Source organism: Ophidiomyces ophidiicola, assembly GCF_022830035.1.
Source record: "Ophidiomyces ophidiicola strain CBS 122913 chromosome Unknown scaffold_10, whole genome shotgun sequence".
Classification (NCBI taxonomy): Eukaryota; Fungi; Ascomycota; class Eurotiomycetes; order Onygenales; family Onygenaceae; genus Ophidiomyces; species Ophidiomyces ophidiicola.
In genome coordinates this window covers 414,912-437,469 of record NW_026054650.1, presented here as the reverse complement: position 1 = coordinate 437,469, position 22,558 = coordinate 414,912, and the positions used below count along the sequence as shown (strand labels likewise).

At 46.0% G+C, this 22,558-nt stretch overlaps 8 protein-coding genes across 8 annotated transcripts; 5 read left to right on the top strand and 3 right to left on the bottom strand.

Moving 5' to 3' along the window:
- Positions 1–407: 407 nt before the first annotated feature.
- Positions 408–1,154, top strand: LOZ57_003254 (uncharacterized protein; the record flags this gene model as incomplete). Its single annotated transcript, XM_049252305.1, has 1 exon — positions 408–1,154. One exon carries the CDS (start codon positions 408–410, stop codon positions 1,152–1,154), a length of 747 nt encoding a protein of 248 aa, XP_049108809.1.
- A 513-nt stretch (positions 1,155–1,667) lies between these two features.
- On the top strand, positions 1,668–3,764 carry LOZ57_003253 (uncharacterized protein; the record flags this gene model as incomplete). Its single annotated transcript, XM_049252304.1, has 3 exons — positions 1,668–1,713; positions 1,775–2,367; positions 2,820–3,764. 3 exons carry the CDS (start codon positions 1,668–1,670, stop codon positions 3,762–3,764), a joined length of 1,584 nt encoding a protein of 527 aa, XP_049108808.1.
- A 384-nt stretch (positions 3,765–4,148) lies between these two features.
- KIP1 (Kinesin- motor protein) lies at positions 4,149–7,989 on the bottom strand (the record flags this gene model as incomplete). Its single annotated transcript, XM_049252303.1, has 5 exons — positions 4,149–5,147; positions 5,203–5,655; positions 5,708–6,761; positions 6,817–7,457; positions 7,519–7,989. 5 exons carry the CDS (start codon positions 7,987–7,989, stop codon positions 4,149–4,151), a joined length of 3,618 nt encoding a protein of 1,205 aa, XP_049108807.1.
- A 411-nt stretch (positions 7,990–8,400) lies between these two features.
- Positions 8,401–13,533, top strand: ISM1 (isoleucine-tRNA ligase; the record flags this gene model as incomplete). The annotated part of the gene is made up of 3 exons (XM_049252302.1): positions 8,401–8,452; positions 8,561–9,993; positions 10,456–13,533. 3 exons carry the CDS (start codon positions 8,401–8,403, stop codon positions 13,531–13,533), a joined length of 4,563 nt encoding a protein of 1,520 aa, XP_049108806.1.
- A 746-nt stretch (positions 13,534–14,279) lies between these two features.
- Positions 14,280–15,356, top strand: LOZ57_003250 (uncharacterized protein; the record flags this gene model as incomplete). Its single annotated transcript, XM_049252301.1, has 5 exons — positions 14,280–14,380; positions 14,429–14,495; positions 14,551–15,038; positions 15,092–15,226; positions 15,278–15,356. The coding sequence occupies 5 exons, from the start codon at positions 14,280–14,282 to the stop codon at positions 15,354–15,356; spliced, it is 870 nt and encodes a 289-aa protein (XP_049108805.1).
- A 448-nt stretch (positions 15,357–15,804) lies between these two features.
- LOZ57_003249 (uncharacterized protein) lies at positions 15,805–17,161 on the bottom strand (the record flags this gene model as incomplete). Its single annotated transcript, XM_049252300.1, has 3 exons — positions 15,805–16,264; positions 16,360–17,004; positions 17,058–17,161. 3 exons carry the CDS (start codon positions 17,159–17,161, stop codon positions 15,805–15,807), a joined length of 1,209 nt encoding a protein of 402 aa, XP_049108804.1.
- Positions 17,162–18,403: 1,242 nt separating this feature from the next.
- RPS2 (40S ribosomal protein) lies at positions 18,404–19,366 on the bottom strand (the record flags this gene model as incomplete). The annotated part of the gene is made up of 3 exons (XM_049252299.1): positions 18,404–18,661; positions 18,718–18,975; positions 19,112–19,366. The coding sequence occupies 3 exons, from the start codon at positions 19,364–19,366 to the stop codon at positions 18,404–18,406; spliced, it is 771 nt and encodes a 256-aa protein (XP_049108803.1).
- Positions 19,367–21,277: 1,911 nt separating this feature from the next.
- Positions 21,278–22,130, top strand: TIF45 (eukaryotic translation initiation factor 4E; the record flags this gene model as incomplete). Its single annotated transcript, XM_049252298.1, has 3 exons — positions 21,278–21,466; positions 21,542–21,613; positions 21,666–22,130. 3 exons carry the CDS (start codon positions 21,278–21,280, stop codon positions 22,128–22,130), a joined length of 726 nt encoding a protein of 241 aa, XP_049108802.1.
- Positions 22,131–22,558: the final 428 nt, after the last annotated feature.

The following is a 22,558-nucleotide window of genomic DNA, read 5'->3' as shown; positions in this document are numbered from 1 at the left end:
GTTTCTGCAAAAATTGTATTATATAGGCGACAGAAATACCCGGGCAGTAAAAGCAAATACCTGGTCGTCATTCCATAAGAAATGTAGCTATGTTGTGAAGATCCGCTAGGTGTGAAGAACATACTGAAATCAATGGCCATCATTATTGATAACATGGAAATTACTCTGTGCCTTTGAAATCCATAGAATCCTGCCGAAAGAGAGACGGCCAAGCCACTAGGAGACACCTGTGGCGCCTAGTAACTCCCAAAAGGCTAAACAAATAAATCGGTGAGTGATGGACTTCCTGTCGGATTTCCTTACAGCCCATTTAAGTGCTACACATCGCCGGTCATTTCTCAACCATTTTCATCTGGTTGAGCTTTTTCCATACTTTTTTGTCCCTAAAGAGCTGGCCTCTTTTTTGGATGGCCCCTTCCCGCCGGAAGAAGCCGTTTCTTCTCCGGCTCAAGCATTGGTTCTTTCAGCTTCGTTTCTTGGAATCGCCTTTGCGCTTGCGAAACAGTATTGCGCGGCTCCGGCACAACCATTCGCACCCTATCTTTGCTCTCCTACAACTGTTCAACCCATTTCCAACCTGGAAATTCCCTGTCCCAGAACCGGTCCCTCCAATTCATATGCTGGGAAATGCGAAACTGGAGAAACATCGACGAACAGGGCTGGTTCACCTACGTACGATCCCCGTTTGGCGTGCCAGAGACACACCGCTTCGCTCCCTATATCGAATGTACGACGCTATGATTTCTGGGGAATATGCATCGCTGGGCCCTGAGACCGAGTATTTTTGGTATCAGAGATGTTGGGCTTTACACGACATTCCCGATCCAAAGGATCCTGACCCCGTTCGATATGCCATTCTGGCGAGTTTACTTGAAGAACTAGTAGTTGCCTTCAATTGGCGATTAAGCCTAGGTTTGAGACGAGATCGGAAGCACATAATTCGCGTCCGGGACAGCGATCCCTATCCTCCATACGACCCGGTTGTCGCCCCACAGTGGACCAGTACAGTGAAACCCATCATTCCAGCGGATATATTGGGGTTTTCGCAAGACTACGTTAGCGAAGGAAAATTGGTTTTGGAGAAATCAGGACTGGCCGATATCTTCGCCAAACGAAGTATAGTTACAAATGTTGGGTGGCTCTATACCATTTGATGATGATGCCAACATAGCATTACTTCTATTCTCTCCATTTTTCCCCGAAGAGGAACAGCGTATCGCGATTAGAATCCATTGGCCCATGCCAACTGCTAACTCTGCCAAAAGTGGTCTACCTATACAGAGTATATCCATGATAATTACTATGATAATTACGCCCAACCTTACTCATTTGCAAGCAAGAGATATGCACGGAAGCTGGGGTACAGAGTGATACTCCTGGTGGTTCTTGGCACGGCCCAGTTCCACAGATAGTAGTCAAGGCCTAGTGCGGGGTTCTTTCTTCGTCCACCACGTAATATCAGAACGGTTCACCCGGCCAACTTTATAAGCAGTTCAAACGACTGGCACCTCTTCCAATTTCCAGCTTAATCTTTGCCAAAACCATCTCCCAATGCCGTACTCTACCTTTCTCGGTTTTTTATCTGGTCACTCTATTATTTACCCTACTTCTTGAACAGTGACCCCTTTTCGGTTGCCTCCTAAAAACGGAGGCAATGGCCAAGAAGCATGTCTGACCTTGAGGAATACTTAGATGCCGCTGCTTTTGAGAAGGGTATGAAAAACTGGACCCCTTCGGTTTATCCACGATTGACGCCGCTCACATCCTTGCTCAGGCCTCAAGGCGGTTGATGAGGAGCTAAATAAATATGCAATGGTAGTCGCATTCGCTCCCATAAAGTTGATGGCCGCTGGCGGGTTCCTTGCGGTCAATTATCTCAGGAATCGAGGAGCGACAGGAGACATAGATTATCTGCTTGACCCGGAATGGGAAGTAGACGATGATATCAAGATACCCTTGAGGCAAGCAATAGCGACAGTTTCGAGCAAACTCCACTACAATGAACAATGGGCTAATGAGGACATCGCGACATTTATCACCAAGGAGGCAAAAGCGCGGTTGTTTCGTGGCGCAGTAGAACAAAATATTATTCTATTCAAAGGCTCCAACCTTATGGTCCTGGCAGCGCCGATTGAATGGGCTTTAGAACGCAAACTTAGAAGAATCTACGCTGCACAGCGAGACCGGAAAGCGGAGTTTGACATGAGTGATGCGCTGGCTTTGCTCAAGTATATGCGAGATCGAAACGGAGGCCCGCTCGACCGAGGGTATATCAGCACCTTGAACGTGAATAAGTTTGATGTCATGCCTGATGCATCAACAATGGAGCGAATTAGGGCCGCTTACCGTGAAAAGTACGGCGAAAATGTATTCTCATAACGACCGATATGAATGATCTTGTTATCAAGCATTTAGCAAGCAGGGCGGTGGTCAACAAAAACAACGCTATGAGATGTTTATAATAGGAATGGATAGAATAGCAGTTTTCATTTAATATAGCTGGTGACTAGAAAAATATATTGTTTAATCAGTGATCGGTACTCCGTAATTGGTTGTTCCTGAAGTACGGAGTACTCCGTACGGAATATGTAGTTTTATGCAACGGAGGCACCTCCTATTTTGGAATAGCTGGCCCTGGAACTTCGGCGCTCATGCCCAGCTCCGACACCAGCACTACACTTCGTCGAGTGTTTATACCCTTGCCTTCCAGCACCGTACACGATTAGGGAAACATTTATGAGGGCTGCAGCTGGTTATAAGGAAAGCGGATTTCGAGCTCGGCGACGATGAGCCATTCAATGCACCGTACGGCTTCACAGTCCTCCACCTCGAAACCAGCAACAGGGATCGGTAGGCCTTCGGTTCTTAGCCGTGAAGCACCGACCGAGGAATCTACTACTTCTTCAGGACCTAAACAATGCACTAGCAATAAAGATCAGGAGCAGCCTCAGGCGGGTGTTGCTACATCATTCCGACCGTTCTTTGCTCTAGTTGAAGACACGAGCTCATCGAGATTTTATCACCCAACCGTTCGTTATATATTCTCTGACGATGACACCGATGTAATTACTGAAGCAGCTATGCGGTCCTTGAACCAGCAGCAGACGCAGCATGATCCATCAAAAGAAACACGACGCGGAAAGGGAAAGAAACCAGATGTGGAAGAAAATGAGCCGGACCCCTCAACTCTTCATCACCTGTACGCTAGGAAACTCCCTCTACCAACCCCCGGTACAAAGCAGCACTTTATAATTCTCGACATCGAGCCCACAGGGGCTTCTCAAGGCGCCCTCCGCACGGAAAGCCCCCTACCCATAAACCCCTCCTCGGATCCCATTTCGCATCTTAGCTCCCAGCTTCCAACGCCCCTTCAGCACCCCTGCCAACTCCCCTCTGACTATAAAATCACCTCTGCTCACTCTCTCTCGTCCACCTGGCAAGTCTTGAATGCCCAGCTCGCTCCCGCTCCTACGTTTGACTCGCCCCTTAACCCGAACACGACAGCCAAAAATCCAATAGATTCGGATCCATTCCCCGGAAGCGGCCTGATGCTTAGCATTGAGGGTACATCTGGATCATCGGCTACGAAAGCCCTTGGGGGCACACAAGGGCATAATGCCGACGAGGTGGAACGGCAAACACTGGAGGAAATGGTGGAGCTATTCGAAACGCGGATGAGTGAATTGCGGAAAATAGTTGACGCAAGTGAATCTGGGGTGCAGGATCGAGAGGAAGGACCTCCTGGAAAAAATGAAGGCGAATGAAATGGTTTAATCAAAGGTGCATTGGATTAAAATGGCGTTGGACTTAAACTAGCATTTTAGGAGTGGCTGGGCTATTTATGTTGTACATACTTTGCACTCTTGAAACATTTATTAGGATACTCGTAACAATTGGGGAATATGGTGGCTGGTAATTATAATAGTTCTCATTACGCTGGAATCTATACGTCTGCGAAGTTTCTAGGGGAAGAATCGTCAACAAATTCAAAGCCAACTCTAGCCCATCCAGAACAAGCCAATATTTGTCACGTTAAAGGAGTCATAGCCCCCCCCGAGATGTATATAACTTTCACCGGAAGCAATATCACCAATTACTAATTTCCCAAAAGCTAGCACCAAGAAATAAAAACATACCGTTGCCTGTTATCAATGAAGCCCGCTCCTAACCCTCCTGAGCTCACCATTCCCGGATATAGACGGCAAGATATTCTCCCTACCTTCGGAAACCGCACCAGGCCCGATCGTCGTAGCGTTTCTTCTCGTCACCCTTCTCGGGATCATCTTTTTTTCTCCGGTCAAGTTCGCTTTCAGAGCTAGGGTTTCAGAAAGGCGCCTCTTTGCTGGCGGTTGCATGTCTCCATAAAGACCAGTAACGTCGTTGTCGACATCATAATCATCCGCTGAGACGCCAAAATCAGGTATAACGCTGCTGTTCGGGAGACGAGAAATATTAATATCAATCTCCCTTAACCCAGAGGACATGGAAGATGGCTTGTTTGGGGATTCCACCAAACCATCGTTATCATGATAAACTAACCCTTTACATGGAGATGCAGACTGGGAACCCATAGGGGATGTAAACGGTTCAAGATCGACTAGCGTTTGTTTAATAGGGCTCTTCACAGGGCTCTTCACAGGGCTCTTCACAGGGCTTTTCAGTCCCCTCATTTTCCGAACAAGCTTATCGTGAGCCTCTGTTTGGGGAAGCTTAATAGAGAACTGGTAATTGGTTTTTTCTGGGGTATTTCCGGTTGGGATATAATCATCCATTTGTGCCCTTTGGACGTTGTTTTCGAGCTCTGACAGCGGCTCTCTCACTAGTGCCGTAACATTCAAGCCCAGGGCCTTCATGTCTTGATATTCACTTCTGAGCTCAGCAAGGAAGTCTTCTCCACGCGATCCTAACTGCGATAGATGGCCACCTATATCATGGTGCGCGGCACGAATATTCGAGTCAAAGGTTTGGAGTGCACGACAGTTCGAGTCATGATAGTCATTGTTATATGACCTAGCACGAGTCACAAACTCATCAAGGGCCCTCATTTGTGTTCGAATATCTTCTTTTTGCTCGTCAACAATGCGAATCGTCTCCGCATGAACTGCACTAGTACTATCAGCTATAGAAGCATGCCTAGCCGAAAATATCTAAAATTCAATTAGTAACAATTCATAAGTTAAAACCAACTAATCTCCAACATACACTCATATTGTCGATCAGTTTCGATTTCAAATCCTTCTCGGAGGTAACAACGTTGTTCAGAAGCTTGTCCTCATTGTCGGCCCAAGTGTCCATTCCCCGTCCATATGAAGTAGTGGCCTTTTGGAAAGCCGATCGTGATTGCTTGATATCAGTCCTGGCATTATTGATATTATTTCTAAGTCTCAAAGCCTGCTTTTCAGCAGTCGAGCTCAGAAGAGCCTGGATTTGAGACATGAGCTCAGCTCGCTCTCTCTCTGAGTTTCGCTTTTCTTCGTCAAGTAGTGTTTCCAATGTTGCAGACGCTTCTTCGCTCGCGTGCATTGCTTTATGGCTGGCCTTCTCCAATTCTTGACGGATCTCCCGTACGTATTCTTTCTGGGTCTGGAGCTGCTGCACAAGCGATTCAAACATGATAACAAAATCGTCGCTTAGGGTTTTATACATTCCATGAAACTGCAATAGTTAGCATAAATTCATCCCTGTAGCCCTCCTGTTAGCTACCTACCTCTCCCTGAAATTGTTGAAGCTCGTGAATTACTTCCCCGGAAATTCGGGCGGCAGCAGAAGATAACCCATTTAAACCATCGCTAACTTTCTGTTGAATATCATCTCTTAAGTCTTTGATTTCCTCCAAAACATCATTCATCTCATCTCGGTTTTCTGACATTTTCATTTGCGTGACATATTCAATGTTCTTCAAAGAATCGTCTGTGTTTTTGATCAGAGTACGATCTAATTCAACTAATTTTAATTCCTCGGCGATATGGCGCTCTACTCGGGATGAGAGACTCTCAAGACGAGAACTATGTTCCGCCTGAAAAGTAGCCATTCGGCCATCAACAACTCTAGCAATATCTAGAACATGGTTATTTGATGACTCCCACACCTTTTTATTGGAATGATGTAGTTGAGATCGCCGTTCTAATTTTGAGTGCAAGTTGTTCAGATCTGTAGCCGATTTTTCAAGCTGAGAGATCAGGCCAGTGCTAATGTCGCGCAGCTCCAGTTCAGTAGTTTCGTGAGCCTCTCGTAACATCGATTCCTCTTCCAACGTCTGTTGCGTATTTTGTAGAACAATTTCCGTTTTCTCTAGGATATCATGGGTTTCGTCCAACTTTACTCGTGTAGATTCGTTATCTTTTTTCAATGTGTTGAAATTACTTGTCAGACTGAACAATTCTTGAACTTTATTTTTCAGATTTGCCTCCATACTCTCAATCTTAGCTCTCTGCTCTTCCGTTAAAATTCGCCGTGATTCGCTTTCAACGGTCATTTCCTCATATGAGTTTGCAGATAGGTAAACACCATTTCGCAACCTTGTTGCAATTAGCTCACCTTTAAGTTTCTCAATTTCAGCTGTAAACTCGCGCAACAATGTTTTCTTAGACATTGATGAATTTATCTGTGGCTTGTTTCTAATATTTTTAGCTCGAAACGCGTAGTCAAGCGTGGAGATCGTTTCTTCCAGGTTGCTTCTGGAAGGAGATATAGTTGCGATAATACATGTTTTGGTACGACCACCCAATGAGTCTTGCAGCAAACGCGTAAGTTTGGATTCCCTGCGATAGAGGTGGTGTAAGCATATGATAATACGCTAGGGAATCAATAACCAACCTATAGGGAATATGCGGGCTCTTATCTACCAAGGCGTTGATTACTCGGCCCAAAGTAAGCAAGCTCTTGTTGATTAGACCAGCTTCAGCGGCTCTCTTGTTTTCAGCTCCGCTGCGTTGGATATTCTCGCTTCCGGCTAGATCAACGAGGTTTAGCTTTCCACTGCTTACAAGCTCTTCACCTTTGTCAGTAGATCTCTTGATGTATGCAGTAATCGTGAATACAGTATGACTTCGGGAACTGAGATCGTTGCATTTCGTCGCTGCAACCTGTCGACGGTGACTACCCTCCTGGAGAAGCCTGATACCATCCGACGCGGAATGGATGTAAGATTCCCCCATACCCTGCACCATTGTGCCGTGGTTGCCTTTCTTACCTCCATCTTCGTAAATTTTCAATTTGTTGTCCTCTGGAGAGAGCAAATCTCTCAACTCTTCGTTGTATAACTCGATAAAGGAGCATTTAACTGAATTTTCAGTTTCCTCCAATCTTTTGAAGAGTGCATAAAAAACACGAGGGATGATTCCCGCAGCATCAGATAACAGTCCAAGCGTATCAGTCATGTCACCCGACATGGTATATGTTTTTCCGGTTCCAGTTTGCCCGTACGCAAAAATTGTACAGTTGTAGCCTGCCAACATCTACAACATGGGCAATGTCAGAAATATCATTACCATAATCATGTTGTCACATTAAACAAACCTCATTTAACATTGGCACTACCACTTCCTCGAACACAGTAGCTTGATCTGCGGCTGGCGAGAAGACCTTGTCGAAATTGTAGGCCTTGTTCCCCAAGGCATTTGGGCCCATGGATAGCTCAACCATCGTGCTTTTAACCCCTTCGCAAGAAACCACGACGCCACTGTTCTCCTTAACTTCTCTTTCATTTCTTCCCCTGCAACGAACGGCCACATGAATGTTAGTATCTCCAGGAACCTCCTGTTCGAACTCCCGGTCCTTGCGTTTTAACCCGGCGTTGGATAAGGTGCCAGGTGATACGTTGGGGCGCACCGAGCTGGGCGCTGAAAGTCTGGTGAGGTTGGCTGGAGTTCCGGACCGATCATGGATTGCAGATAGCCGTGTCTTCGTAGTCGCACGGAGGGGTGCCCGTTTAAGGGGATCTCGTGTTTTTGCATCCCTCGTGCTTTGGGATCGCGTGGAGCCAGCCATTGGAAGAGTCGAAGGAGTAAAATTCAACCTTCATGTATTGCTCGTGCAATACAAGCTCTAGAAATAGACGCAAAAGAATAACATGGAAGCACTAGTAGGCAATACAGCGCTGCAAGGAATGTCGAAGATTCCGCGGGATTTCAACCAAAACAGCAAAAGGTAAACAATGAACGCAAAGCGACGCGATTGGTGGAATATTACATAATAGAGTTTGTGAGGCTCAGCTTATATCAGCAACTTATCATGTGCTTACTGACGTAACCCCTAACTACCGTCACTTGTGGGCAGCTGCATCTTGTCATCCAGTGTCCCTCCTCATATTCGCCCTGATACAATAGTAATATTTAAATTATTCAACTCCTCTTAAAGCACACCCACGACGGTTGCCTTATAAATCTTGTATCCCCTGCCATGTCCATTTTATCTATGGATGTTTTTCCTGGCCAGGGGCTGGGCTGGTTAAGTACGTTTCTTTTTCGTATCTCCCTCCTACCTACTCGCCTTCAAGCTGCCTGGGAACCTCAGTTCTGCATATAATAAGTTGAATACTGATTTTATATCCTTTTTTTAGCCCTTGGAGCCTCTCTACATAATACGCTAACTCGCCTAAAAGCCGCCCCGCAGTCATATCCAACCATTAACCTTGTGTATAACCCATCAGACCCAATACATAGCCCTATTGAGGTCCGTCTACCTGAAAATGGCATACAGCTGCGATTCGACGGTCTTGACCAAAGGCTCCGCTTGATTGAAGTATTAGATTTTACGAAAACCACATTTCTTTACAAGGGTCGGGAAGTCTTCAAAGGGGGTCATCAAGATGCAGCCGAAAATACTGGCCCCAAATTTAGACATATTTATAATCGGTTGTTTGGACTAACCTTTCCTGGGGAATACATTCCTCCAGAGTCTTCCGAGGAGGTTCATGGTACCTACATTTTGTCATATCCCGGGGTTTCCTTTGCATTTCCACTCATACACTCGCCTCGGCCCGCCGATTACGATTTTGTTAGCAAGATGTTGCCGTCAAATTCGATTTTAGCAGCATCCATGGCCATCTTTCTTGGGGATTCTTGGGCTGATGCAAGATCTAACCTTTTTACCCGCCTGCCAATATACCCTCGGTTAACTGCCTTAACCGGAAAAAATAAGGAGCACCTGGCAGAGGAAGTTGATTTCGTGAATGTACATGGAGGAGGTAGAATCGAAATAATTCGAAAAGGGAGCTTACCTTTTTGGATTACTCTATCCGAGACATCTCCACAAGATTTAATCGCGGAATTAGGGCCACCAGATGCTATCTACCGCAAGAACGACCGCCGAATTCTTATTCATGGTGGAAGAAGTCCCGGCGACTCTACAAATACTGATATTAGCCCTCCGCGTAGCGAAAATCACATGGAACCTCCATACTTGGATCATACACCTGACAACAGTGCTATTGAAGACTCTGATGACTCGACATCCTCCCACGATCATGACAATTCTCTATCTGGGGAGTGCTTCTACAACTACTTTAACCACGGCTTTGATTTGTATATTTCCCATCCAACTACTCCCAGCCCCTCATTTCCAGGGTCAACTACTTCAAAGACGCCTGCAATCATACCATCCTCACATTTAACAGTCACAAAAGTGATCCTACATGGAAATGTCCCTGGCTCTCATACATTTAACCGACATAGGAGAAGTCGATGGGCCCTCCTTATGGATGGAAATATGTTTTTAAATTCAGAGACTCATTATAAGACGATATCACCAAAGCTAAAGGAGATTTGGAAAGGCTTCTACTCAAATACCTCGGAAGAAAATGCCTTCCAAAGAGGAATGGTTCTTAATCGAGGCTGGGGAGATAGCCCTGGCAGCAGCATTGAACTGCTTGGGGGCTGGGAAGAAAATTCAAAGCAGTGCCAGCAGGCTGCTACAGGGGATATTGACTCGCTCGGCAACACAGAGCTATTTGGCTTTCCAGGATTGCTCTTTGAGGTTTTGAAGAATGGCGCGGTTAGTTGTTTAACCGTCTATTGATCCTTATTGGTATTGGATACTGGAGTTCAGGACATAACTATTTCATCTCGTGTATTATTCATTATTCAAGCGAGGTGTTAATTGGCGTGTGGGTTTGTTTGGCTGACTTTCTACGGACTATATCAATATATGGGTGTGTGCAGCTCCTGACATAATATACACAGCTACACCGAAGAATATGAAAGTTGTCGTATGAAATGTGCAACTATTTAAGGTTTTCCGCTATTTTTGAGGATGTAGGTTATTATTGACAGAAATTGGAGCTTTTTGGCTTGCGCAGAAGATTCGGCTCGGATAAATTATAATCCCCTTTCCGCCGTGAAATTTCAAAGCCAATACACGGTACGATGCTTTATTTACGTTAAATGACCGTAAATCTGGTACTATTCTGTATACGCAGTTCCATGTGCGGAGAGTTTTTTCCCATTCGCTCCAAAGTCTCTCGCGGCCGTGATTAATGCAATAGCTGGAGAGAGCATGCCGGACCTGTCTAGATCTCTCGCTCGGTCCTGGTCGTCGACGCTCAAGCTCCCGAAATCTACTTTCCCAGCTCGCATTGCGGCCGCAGAGCAGGCAAAATACCTTCGACGATGCAGCGACGACCTCTATTCCTGGCAGCGTCGCCATCGACCCAATAATCACTCTCAGTTCATATTCCATGATGGACCTCCTTACGCCAATGGCGACCTCCATGTTGGACATGCGCTGAATAAGATTCTCAAAGACATTATATGCCGAGTACAAGTTGCCCAAGGGAAAAGAGTGGAATATATCCCCGGTTGGGATTGTCATGGCTTACCAATTGAATTGAAAGCGTTGAATTCCAGAAAAGAATTAGGCAACAATGCGAGCCCAGCGATGGTCCGGACAGTCGCGCGGCAGTTGGCGGAGGAAACAGTCGCAAAACAAATGCAGGGTTTTCAGGAATGGGGCGTTATGGGCGATTGGGGAATGCATTGGAAAACTATGGATAAGGAGTTTGAGATGCGGCAATTAGAGGTTTTTCTTGATATGATGGATAAAGGATTGATATATCGCAGGTATAAGCCTGTTTACTGGTCACCTTCCACCAGTACAGCGCTGGCAGAAGCCGAATTGGAATATCGGGACGATCACGTATCGCATGCTGCCCTTGTCAAATATCCCCTTGCAGCCATGCCGGCTAAAATAATCGAACACTCTCTAGTAGCTGGAGATGAGATATCTGCAGTTATCTGGACAACGACACCCTGGACTTTACCAGCAAACGCCGCTATCGCCGTTCACAAGGATCTTCGATATGCGATTGTGCAGTCAACAAAGCATGGTAAACTATTGATTGCTGAATCCCGTCGAGAATACGTTGAAGGGTTGCTCGAGGACAAACTAGATGTTCTTGTCACTATTCCAGGTGCTCAGCTGTTATCTAAAACCACATATCGGCCACATTTCAAAGATAAAGGTGCGGGCTTTCAGCCGGTAATTTCAGCCAATTTTGTCACAGATGAATCAGGCTCTGGTTTGGTTCACTGCGCCCCAGGACACGGTATGGAAGATTACGAGGTTTGCCTTAAGCATGGAATTCCCGCATTCGCTCCTGTAGATGGGGAAGGCCGCTTTACTGACGCAGCTGTACCCTCAAATCCCAGCCTGCTAAGTGGCAAGAGTGTTTTGGCTGAGGGTAATAAAACTGTTATAAGTCATTTGGAAGAAAAGGGCTGGCTACTCCGCAAGCATAGATACAGACACAAATACCCCTATGACTGGCGTTCAAAAATGCCAGTTATTATTCGGGCAACAGAACAATGGTTTGCCGACGTTGGTGATATCCGCAAGCAAGCCGTCGGCGCTCTGCAGAATGTTCGCTTTTTTCCCTCGTCTGGCAAGGCTAGATTAGAAGCTTTTGTTAAAAATCGAACCGAGTGGTGTATCTCCAGACAGCGAGCTTGGGGCGTTCCTATTCCTGCCCTTTATCAACGTGAAACTGGCGAGGCCGTACTAACTAGAGAAAGTGTCACTCATATCATGGATGTTATCAAGCAACGTGGTATTGACGCCTGGTGGACGGACGACGAAAATGATATCATGTGGATTCCCCCCTCTCTCCGAGATCCGGCTAGTCTAGGCTTTACAAGAGGAAAGGATACTATGGATGTTTGGTTTGATAGCGGAACCAGTTGGTCGCAGATGAAACAAGAGGGAGGAACTGTGACCCCAAGCGCTGATATTTTTCTGGAAGGAACAGACCAGCACCGCGGATGGTTTCAATCAAGTTTATTAACTTTCGTTGCACATCAGCTCTCCAAAAATCCGAATGGCCCCATTAAAGCACCCTTTAAAACGCTTGTCACTCACGGATTTACTCTCGACCACGCTGGTCGTAAAATGAGTAAGTCGATTGGTAATATAATACACCCACATGAAATTATGAATGGCACTCTTCTCCCCCCTTTAAAGATCAAGAAGCCGAAAGGCGTAAAGGGGAAAATAACAACACCTCTTTATGATGCGCTTGGACCAGATGCCTTGAGGTTATGGGTTGCTGGTAGTGACTATACGAAGGACGTGGTAATCGGGCCACAAATACTTAAAGCCACAAATGGTAGCCTTCACAAATATCGTGTCACTTTTAAACTCATTCTTGGGGCTCTCCAAGACTTTGACCCGAAGTACCAAGTTCCGTATGAGTCCTTACGTGCAACAGATAAAATTGCTTTATCACAGCTACGTTCACTTGTCCTCACTTGTCAAGAAGCATTTAAAAACTTGGAATTCTTTAAGGCAATCACGGCTCTTAATCGATGGGCCAATGCCGATTTCTCTGCATTCTATATTGAATCTATTAAGGACCGCCTATACGCAGATCAAGTCGATGGGCAAAGTCGAAGAGCTGCACAGACCACGCTTTTTCACATCTACACCCATATACAAAGCATTCTAGGGCCTGTCGTCCCACTCTTAGTTGAAGAATCTTGGGAACATACTCCTAAAGCTATTCAATCTTTTATAGAACACCCCCACCATCGTATTACGGCGTCTCCGAGATCAGAATGGGAAAACTCATATTTAGAACGAGGTTATCCCGCTCTGGCTGCTGCGAATTCGGCCGTAAAAATGCTCCAGGAAACTGCTCGAATAAAAAAGGAGATGGGCTCGTCTCTCCAGTCATTCGTTCATCTCGAAGTTCCAGACTCTGCTAGTATATTCCAAGAGCTTGGTACTTTGGAGTTAGCCGATTTCTTGGTGGTCTCTTCTGTTACTACCGGGTGCAAGGGCAATAAACCGCCTGCGGGGATGAACACCGCTGAATGGAGCTATGAAACCGAATTCGAGCTTCCGAACGGCGAAATGGGAAAGGTATGGATATATGCACCTGTTCAGAATAAGTGCGAGAGGTGCTGGAAATATCTTGTGCCCACAGACAAATCTCAAGTAGACTCCCTGTGCCAGCGATGCGAGAGCGTCGTTTCGGACTTAGCTGAGCCTGAAAGTGAAGCTTCTGGCGTTTCACAGACTATAGGGAGCAATTCTGCTTAAGATTCCTGCTTTCGGGATGAAGTATCGATGTTCTCATGTATACTATTTCCACTGTATAATAGCTAGCGACCCGCAAAAACGGGTATAATTCATCTCTTCAACTCGGAGGATAAATATTCACCGCTAACCCCCACCCTTGACAAGAAACAACGGCGATTGATAAGCGTCCGAGATTCGTGGAGTCATCGGGCAAACCTGGGACGTTTTTCGTGCCACCATTGTTTCCCAATCACAAGACGCCCACCACCTCATATGTATGTAACTCACCCAGCCGTCCTACAGGCCGCAAACACCAATCATGCACCCAGCCAAATGGATGAACAAGCATTTGCCATGGATTGCTTCGCTTGCTTTTGATCCCCGTCGCCTCCTCCGTAAGCCAAGCCGCTGGCCATTGGCTCGCGTGTTCCGCCATCAACTACAGAGCTGGTGCTGACTCAGGCCAGCCAACTATTACAAGCCCCTCGAAGGCAACCGTTGCTGTCCTTCGTGCCCGATTGGATAACGCCAGGGGAGTTGGCATACCGATGACGACGCCGGGGATGCTGGCCTGGTTTAACATCTTGTTGTGGGAGGGCGAGCCGCAGCCCGCCGGTTTTCGCCTGCTCTATCCGCCTTAAATACCCTGGGCGCCCGAGCATTGTTCTGCTCCAGATATGCCTACTGCCTCAGTGTTTCTTGACGGTTCCTGGGTTTGGCCGTGATTTGCTTGCTAACTACTCCTTATCAAGAAGATTCGACATACTATGTTCAAGACGCCCGGGATGATGGAAGATCCACATGTCCCGCCCATTGGGCATCCTCCAGTCTTCCAGGAGCTGGGAAATACTGGCCGACGAAGCCTGTGGTACGTTTTGGTCAGCAATGTAAAGAGTTGTTAACTAAGTCGTGGCAGGGTTGTAACTATTCTCATGCTTCTTTCGTCCTTGATTTTCTATATTCTCGGCAGTCGGGTGATAGTGGTAAGAGATACATGTATAGCCCGTCTTGAAGCCCAAGAAACTAACAATCCCTAAGCCAAAGAGACTATTCCATGTTCTGACCTCCATAGTAACGACCATCTCCTTCCTTGCCTACTTTGCCATGGCCACAGGAGAGGGTATTGGGTTTAATGTTGCTACTATTCATCATCGGCATAAGAACGCGCCAGACACTGTCGAAGAAGTTTTTCGTCAGGTTTATTGGGTTCGCTGGCTCAATTGGGGCTTGTCGTTCTCCCTGAGTATTACAAATCTGGCTCTATTGGCAGGCATGAATGGAGCCAGCCTTCTTGTGGCTGTTACAGCAAATATCATTATGTTCGTCAGCGGGCTAATCAGCGTTTTTGGTGGACACGGCGGCACGAGATGGGCGTGGTTTACGATCTCCTTACTCTCATACTTCACCATTGCGTACCACGTTGGATTCCACGGGCGCAAGGCTACCTTGCAAAAGGATAATCAGACGAGGGCCTTTTACTCTTCTATCGCAGGATACTTCCTCGTCCTTCTTCTAATTTATCCAATGTAGGTCCCAGTGTTATTATTCATACCAAACACCCTTTGCTGATGACGTTTAGAGTTTGGGCTGCTTCTTCCAACACTCGCCGTATGAGTGTCGATGCGGAGATAATCGTCTACGCTATTCTTGATGTTTTATCACAAGGGGTGCTCGGATACTGGCTTGTCGTCTCCCACGATAGCATGCAATCCATGTGAGTTGAATGCAGCCCAATACTTTACTACACCTACTTATATTCATGAAGTACCCTAAATATCGACGGTTTCTGGTCTAATGGTATTGGCAATGAAGGCGCCCTTAGAGTGGGCGACAACGAGGCGTAAATACCCTAAGCCCCAACCCCAAAATTATATAGAAAGGACAAAATACCCATACGTGAGTCTGATTTACTGTAAAGTGTGAATGGAAATTCAGGGGGCCAAAGCTCTATTTTAAAAGATCTTTGAACCTCGACTCTGCTATTAGGTCATAGCTAAACATTTTGGGGAAAATACGGACGGCTGAATATAATGCTTTTAATCGTTCAATTTTTATGGATTATATGTCTTCAGGTCTAATACTGTTGTGTTTTTGTAAACTATTTACATGAAATAGCCTTATAAAGGGGTTAAAGATTGGGCCCTTAGTATCATAATATCCGATTGGAAAGGGCTTGCCACGAAATATTAAGTACTAACTACTGGAACTCCAGGTTAAGAAATGAGAAGGTCGCGAAGGTTGCCAAACACCAATTCTCACCACTCAGTAGAATAAACTTGTATATTGTTCTTTTTATCTTGATTTTGACGTCCACCCCCAGGTACGCGCTTTGGTTTTCCCCTTGTTACGTCCTTTGCTACTGCTGCTGGTCTTAACATGTTCCTTCTTTGAGCCCAAATGTATAAGCCGAATTTCTCCAGGCCAAACTTTCTTTGCCCCCTTAGCCTCCCCAATACTGTCCTCCCGGGGCCAAGACACAATGACATGTTCACTCATTTTAACAGGAAGGGCAAACCCAGCGTCTACGCAGTGGTCTTTGAAATCGATACTGCGTAGACGGTGGGGGTTGAACCAAAGGAAGAAAGGATCCGAATCCACCACAAAACCCATAAGCGTTAGTTTCACCACCGGTAGCTTTTCCGACGTAGGACCCAATGCTGCTGCTGCAATCTTTGCTGCTGCGATTGCATGTTTATCTAAATATTCTCCAAACCCGACTCGACGTTGCAGTTCCCCTCGTCCACTCTTCCCGCTATTTAGTAAATATCAGTCAGTTTCAATAGTTCAAATTCAAGCAAAATTAATCATATTTTTCATATCCAGCTCCCTTTGCAGGTCACTACTTACTAATAAAGTCCTCGGACTGCTACTGCAGTACGTGGAAACCAATTCCCTCGAATTTTTGGCCAACTTGCGCAGAAGGTTTGGCGGATGCACGGCTCTAATGCCATTTCTAAATGCAACTCTTCCAAATTCTGGTTGAGCCAAACTGCCTGCCAAATATAGGGCTGATATGACTGAAGCATACCAGTGAGTTTCAGGATGCGCAGGTGACGGAAGTTTGAAAGGGGAGCAAGCTCGACAATCGGCATAATTTCTGGGCGAAACGGATTTTCCTTATGGGAGGACCAGAATAAATCAAGATAAACGTTATCACGCTCCGCATCTAGGTGCCTCCAAGAGCTGCCGCCTCGAAATGACATGATTGGTTTGGCTGAGCCATCTGTGTAGTAGGTATCATCGCGAAACGCCTCCGTGCTATCGATTGTTGTTTGATCAGGAGAAGACTGCAATATGCCTCGGCCACTGCTCCCAATGGATGAAGAGCGAGTTCGTGTAGTTCGTCCAAAGTCAAAAATTCGACAGATTTCTGCGTTGTTAAAGCGAATTGAGAAACGCGGCGTATCATTCATACTGAGACGCCTCTTCTTGAGAATCTTTTGGCGTAACGCGTCAGGAATTGACGCAGAAGTGGCGGTTGACGCAGGTCGACTGGGACGAGGGGTTAAGGATGCTCTAAAAGGGCCTATTTTCAAAAGAAAGACAAAAAGTGAGCAATATCCTGGGCCACCAAATTCAGCTTGACCTTTTCAAACTTGCCTAGGCGCTTCTCCGGGTAGGTCTCCTCCTCATCACTATCCACTGCCATTGAGCACTGGAGAAAAGAAGCCCTGTTTCCATGGCAAGCCATGATTTCTTACCCAGGCTTCAGCTCTAGTCTATATTCCCCCAGTTCCCCCTCCCACAGCCAAACAAGTCACGTACTGGAGATGTGATTAAAGGGAGAATAGAGAGAACAACGTTTGCAATTCTTGGTTTCCATGAGAGAAAAACAATAGTTGCGTTGCTATGGGCGATGTCACCGGGCAAAAGGTTTTAATGAAACTGCACAAATTTAGAGAGAAGATTCTTGTTTTCAGAGCACCTTGAAGAAACAACAGCTTCTTGTTTGGTTGGCTAAAGCCATAGGGGCTATATAAAGCTGTTCATGCTCATACTATCGTTTGGGAAATTGAGCCAATATATTGTCCAGCCATCTGTACAGAAGAGTTATGGGACTTATATTTTCTCGCAATGTTCCAGAAGGCAGGGTTAATATCTTCAGGCCTGGGGGTTTCAGTATCCATTGCATTGTCTGAATAAGAAAGTTGCCATTATTTGTTGGCTGCTTCTACATCAGCAGCTCTTTGTATGTATGTGTAGCACATACATACTGTACATACATACGAAAGGTTTCTCCTGCAAGCCGCACCCCTTGCAGCTACATGCATGCCTTTAGGTATATTCTAAGTTTCAGGTTGAAAACCGGGAGTACTGGTCATAAAATAGTCAGGCCTGAAGCACGTCTAGGACTATGCAAGTACCAAAAGCATATTCCTTGGCGTAACCGGCCATTCAATACTGGGGTTGGGAAACAACGTCAAAGCTATCCGTATTCAAGTCCGATTTTCTATGGCAAATCACCTAGCCTTGAATAATGCGATATTTTATGCTGACAGACCTGGCCGACCTGTAATATTCCACGTTACATTTCACTGGTTATTCCCTTAATGCTTAACGATCGCAATTGATTCAGGTTCAAGGTATTTGCAGGATACCGAAGTTCTCTAATCCGATCAGATGTGTGTTAGGGTGTAGTAGCAGAATTCAAACGTTTTTTTTCGTCAAATGTGCCTTTGAAACAATGATTCACGCCCTTTTATTTATAAGGGTAGAAAGACAGCTTTCTAGTGACCGATAGGCAATTAGCTTAGAGGACGATCTCAAGTTTAAAAAAGATCGTATACTTCATTTAGTCTCAAATTGGAATCATTTCTCATTTGCATAGACTCCTTTCAACCTAGCTAGAAGAACATGGCAGAAACAAGAGACAGAATTAGAATAGAAATTTTTAGTATCGCTTTCCTTCCCGGAGGACATCGCCAAATTCTTCGAGAGGACTTCTCATCAGTTTCGTGTCCTTCCACAAGTTAGGTGTCAGGAAACCATATGTGTTGGCGACAGCGACGAAGGTAGCCTTCAGTGTGTTCTCTAAAGTCTTAGTAGAGCCGGAGGAGGATGTATAAATGTCCTGGACACCAGCCAATTGAAGCAGGCGCTTGACGGCAGGGGAGGCAACGAGACCTGTACCGCGAGGAGCAGGAATCAACTAGGATAGTGTGTTAGCATTCAAATCCCTGATATCCAGAGTGGATTGAAACATACCCGAACTGTGACTGAACCGCACTTTCCACTCTCCTTGGTCGGCAGTGAGTGTGGCTCACCGAGGTTGGTGCCCCAGTAACCTCTGCGGACGGGAAGAACGCTAAGTTTGGCGATGATGATGGCGGCGCGAATGGCAGTAGCAACTTCTTTGGATGTCTTGATACCGAGGCCAACGTGGCCTTCCGAGTCACCAATGACAACGATAGCCTTGAAACGGGTGCGCTGACCAGCGCGGGTTTGTTTCTGGACAGGTTTGATCTAGATGGAGTAATCACGAATTAGCACGGTTTAGGGCAAGCTTTTTGTATCTTATTATCCCAACTCTTTTAAACCGCCTAATTCGCATCCAGATTGCTCCTATCAAACGTTATGGACCAGGAATTGGTGTATATACCTTCATAACCTCATCCTTCAACTTGGGCAAGAAGAAGTCAACAATCTGATATTCCTTGATGGGCAAGCTGTGCAGGTAGATCTGTTCCATGCTGGTGATCTTCCCGGCCTTAACGAGGCGGCCGAGTTTAGTAACTGGCTGCCATTCTTTCTCCTCGCTCTTGGGTCCACGACGTCCTCGGCGGCCACGACCACGTCCACGATCACCGCGCGAACCGAATCCGCCTCGGGCACCTCCACGGGGAGCGTCAGCCATGTTCGATTGCCGGAGTTGAATAATGGGAGAGGGACAGGGAGATCAAAAGGCGAGCTGTGGTCGAAGAATTGGCTGATTTAGAGCTTGTCGTCGTTTCGATCACATTGAAAATTGCCTGCTTCGTCTCCGCTGCCCAGTGGTGGTCCATTATGTAATCATGGGGCTAAGCGAGTGACTGGGAAACCCTATTCCAGCCCCAAGCCCTAATCAGTCCAAATCAGGCTGACGCAGTGGCGATATGTCGTTGGTGAGGTGTCGATAACGTGACCAGCTTGGCACAGGAACTAGTTATCAATTAGGAGTACTTCTGTACGAAGAACGCGGTATTGTTGCAAACGAAGGTTACCCCTTCACAGGGCATTATCTTCTCCTCCCCGGCTCTCCTAAGCCATGGCCAATTGATCTTGTTTAAAGGAAATACATCTACTGCTAGATACATTTTGAAACGTATATTGCAAAAAAATGTTACGTTGGTGAGGTTCTTTCGGCAGTTGAAGCTCGGACAGATGGCTAACTCCCCTTCCATATCATAGGTACCAAGCTCGATTGGCCAGGCATCCATTGCTGACTCAAAGTATTGGAAGCGCAGTACGTCCGTTCCCGGAAATACCATTTTTGGTCACGATTGACAATGAACTTGATCCTGTTTAGGTACTCTTTGGAGCCGGAGATGTCCTGGCTCAGCAGCTTGTTGACCGGGTAGGAATCGAAAATCACAACTATGTTCGGACTGGGCGAATGGTGTTTTACGGTGGTGGTTGGTGATTATTACCCACATAATTAATCACAGAGACTGACAGCTATCCGGGTAGTTATTTTCGGGCCTGCGGCCGTCACCTGGTACAAATTTCTTTCACGGAATGTAGCTCTCAAAAGCCGAACACTTACATTGGTTGCCAGAGTGTGCAGCGACCAGCTCCTGTTCACTCCCACACACCTCTTTATGTTTCTGTCGTCAATGTCTGTGATGGAAGGCAATGACCCTGTTGAAAAGCTTCGAACTAGCTTCTTACCAGCATACAAAGCCAATGTTATGCTTTGGCCATGGGTGCAAGCCGCAAACTTTTCCATTGTGCCACTAGAACATCGAGTACTAGTCGTCAATATTGTGAGCTTGGGTGAGTCGAGATGTAAAGCTGTCTGTGTATGCAACAGTACTAACCTGTTGGTAGGATGGAATTGTATACTCAGTCTTATAAATAATAAGAAACAGCCACAGGTTCTTTAAATGTTTTTGGGATTTGAAAGACTCATCTATAGGCAGGGATTGTTGGTTTAGGGGGCTTAGGATGTTTTATACCCCAGATATAGACTACTGATTTCATAGTACACACCAAAATGCTACAGAGATACATAAATATAGAATACCCCTTCATGGAACTTCTACTCTCTTAGATGTCATTGGGCCGTGTAGTTTTTTGTCTGTTGTTTTTTCTGGTCTTCTGCGTACTTCGTATAGTATACGGAGTACTTATTGCCATTATATAATCAAGCCCCTTAACTAGAAGTAACAGGTAGTCACAAGCAAACATGACAAACATGAGCTCCAGGCCGTCACAGAAAAAATCATCGCATTGAACATCGAGTTTACATTTAAAACCAAAGCAACGCTGCTAATACCGCTCTTGTTCTGCCTGGAGCAGAGAATTTATCGCTAACTTTGTCCCTCATAACACCTTTCGTCCAGTGCCTTAACCTCTACAGAAGGCTGGCATTTCCCCCTGCGCCTTCCCACCTCGAAGCAACGCCATCCGCGCTCTCAGCAACCCAACCTCGATTCAGTCCTCCAACCTTCCCCCCCCGCCAACCGTCACGCACTCCTTTCACTCGCGCGTCAAACCCCCGTTTTGTTCCATTCAGCGACTCGAGAACCCTAAAACGCATATAATAGCTCACTCGCTAAATACCACCATGGCCGCCGCAGTCGCCGAAAGCGTCGTTCTTCCTGTCACAGACGAGAACGCTCCTCCAAATGGCATGGAACCTGAAGTTAAGAATACTGAAGAAGTCACAGTTTTTCACGACCCAAATAACTTTAATGTAAAACATCCACTGATGCACGAGTGGACCCTTTGGTTTACGAAACCTCCGATTGGCAAGGTATGATTGATCCCACCTGGTTGACTTTTTTATTTTTCGAATTATAGCGCTTATATGTTCCTGGGTTGATAATAGGGCGATAACTGGAACGATTTACTCAAAGAAGTCGTTACTTTCAACTCCGTTGAAGAGTTCTGGGGTATTTATGTAGGTAGTCGAATCTTCCATGGCCTTTTTCTCGGCTGACCTACTGAACCAGAACAACATCACACCAACGTCTGAACTTGGTCTAAAAGCCGATTATCACTTATTCAAAAAAGGTGTTCGACCAGAGTGGGAGGATCAGCAGAATAAGCATGGCGGTAAATGGTCTTTCCAGTTCAGAGATAAGCGCAGTGTTCCCATCGATGAGCTTTGGCTTCACTCTCAGCTTGCTGCAATTGGTGAGACACTCGAGAGCGACGGTGATAATGAAGTAATGGGCGTTGTTGTGAATGTTCGTAAAGGCTTCTACCGTATCGGCCTCTGGACCAGAACTGTCGGCAAAAGCATTCCTGGCTCAGATGGGCGCTCTGCCGAGAAGGGGCGTGCAACGCTAGAAGCGATTGGCCGAAGATTTAAAGAAGTTTTGAGATTGAAAGATACGGATCAACTTGAATTCTCCGGCCATACTGACAGTGCCACTTCTGGAAGCACTAGAGCAAAGGCCAAATTTGTGGTTTAACGAAGCAAAGAATTGTTGACTAATATCCAATAAAGAGCCCCGGCAAATGAACGGAAAACGGGTTCATTTCCGGGGAGGGTTAGAAGGGCTCTTTTTTTCATCAATGGCCGCGTGATATATACGGGGCAAATTGCTGAAGGATGACTTATGCTATTGATTTAATGATATGAAATACTGGGGCATTGTTCATAGTACTATCGGCGCTGTGGATATGCTCTCTTGGCAACACTCAGCGATTTCGATGCTCATGGTTTTTATTTTATTCCTCCGTGCCGAAAGCGTATATGCCACTACGCCATTCAAGATAATTGCAAGTAGATTATCGATCTAGTTTCTAAACTGCCATAGCCCACTGTCTACTTTGGGTCTTTTAATTTTCCAATCTTTGGAATCTTCAGTTTTGCGTAGGCTGACCACAATCGAGATAA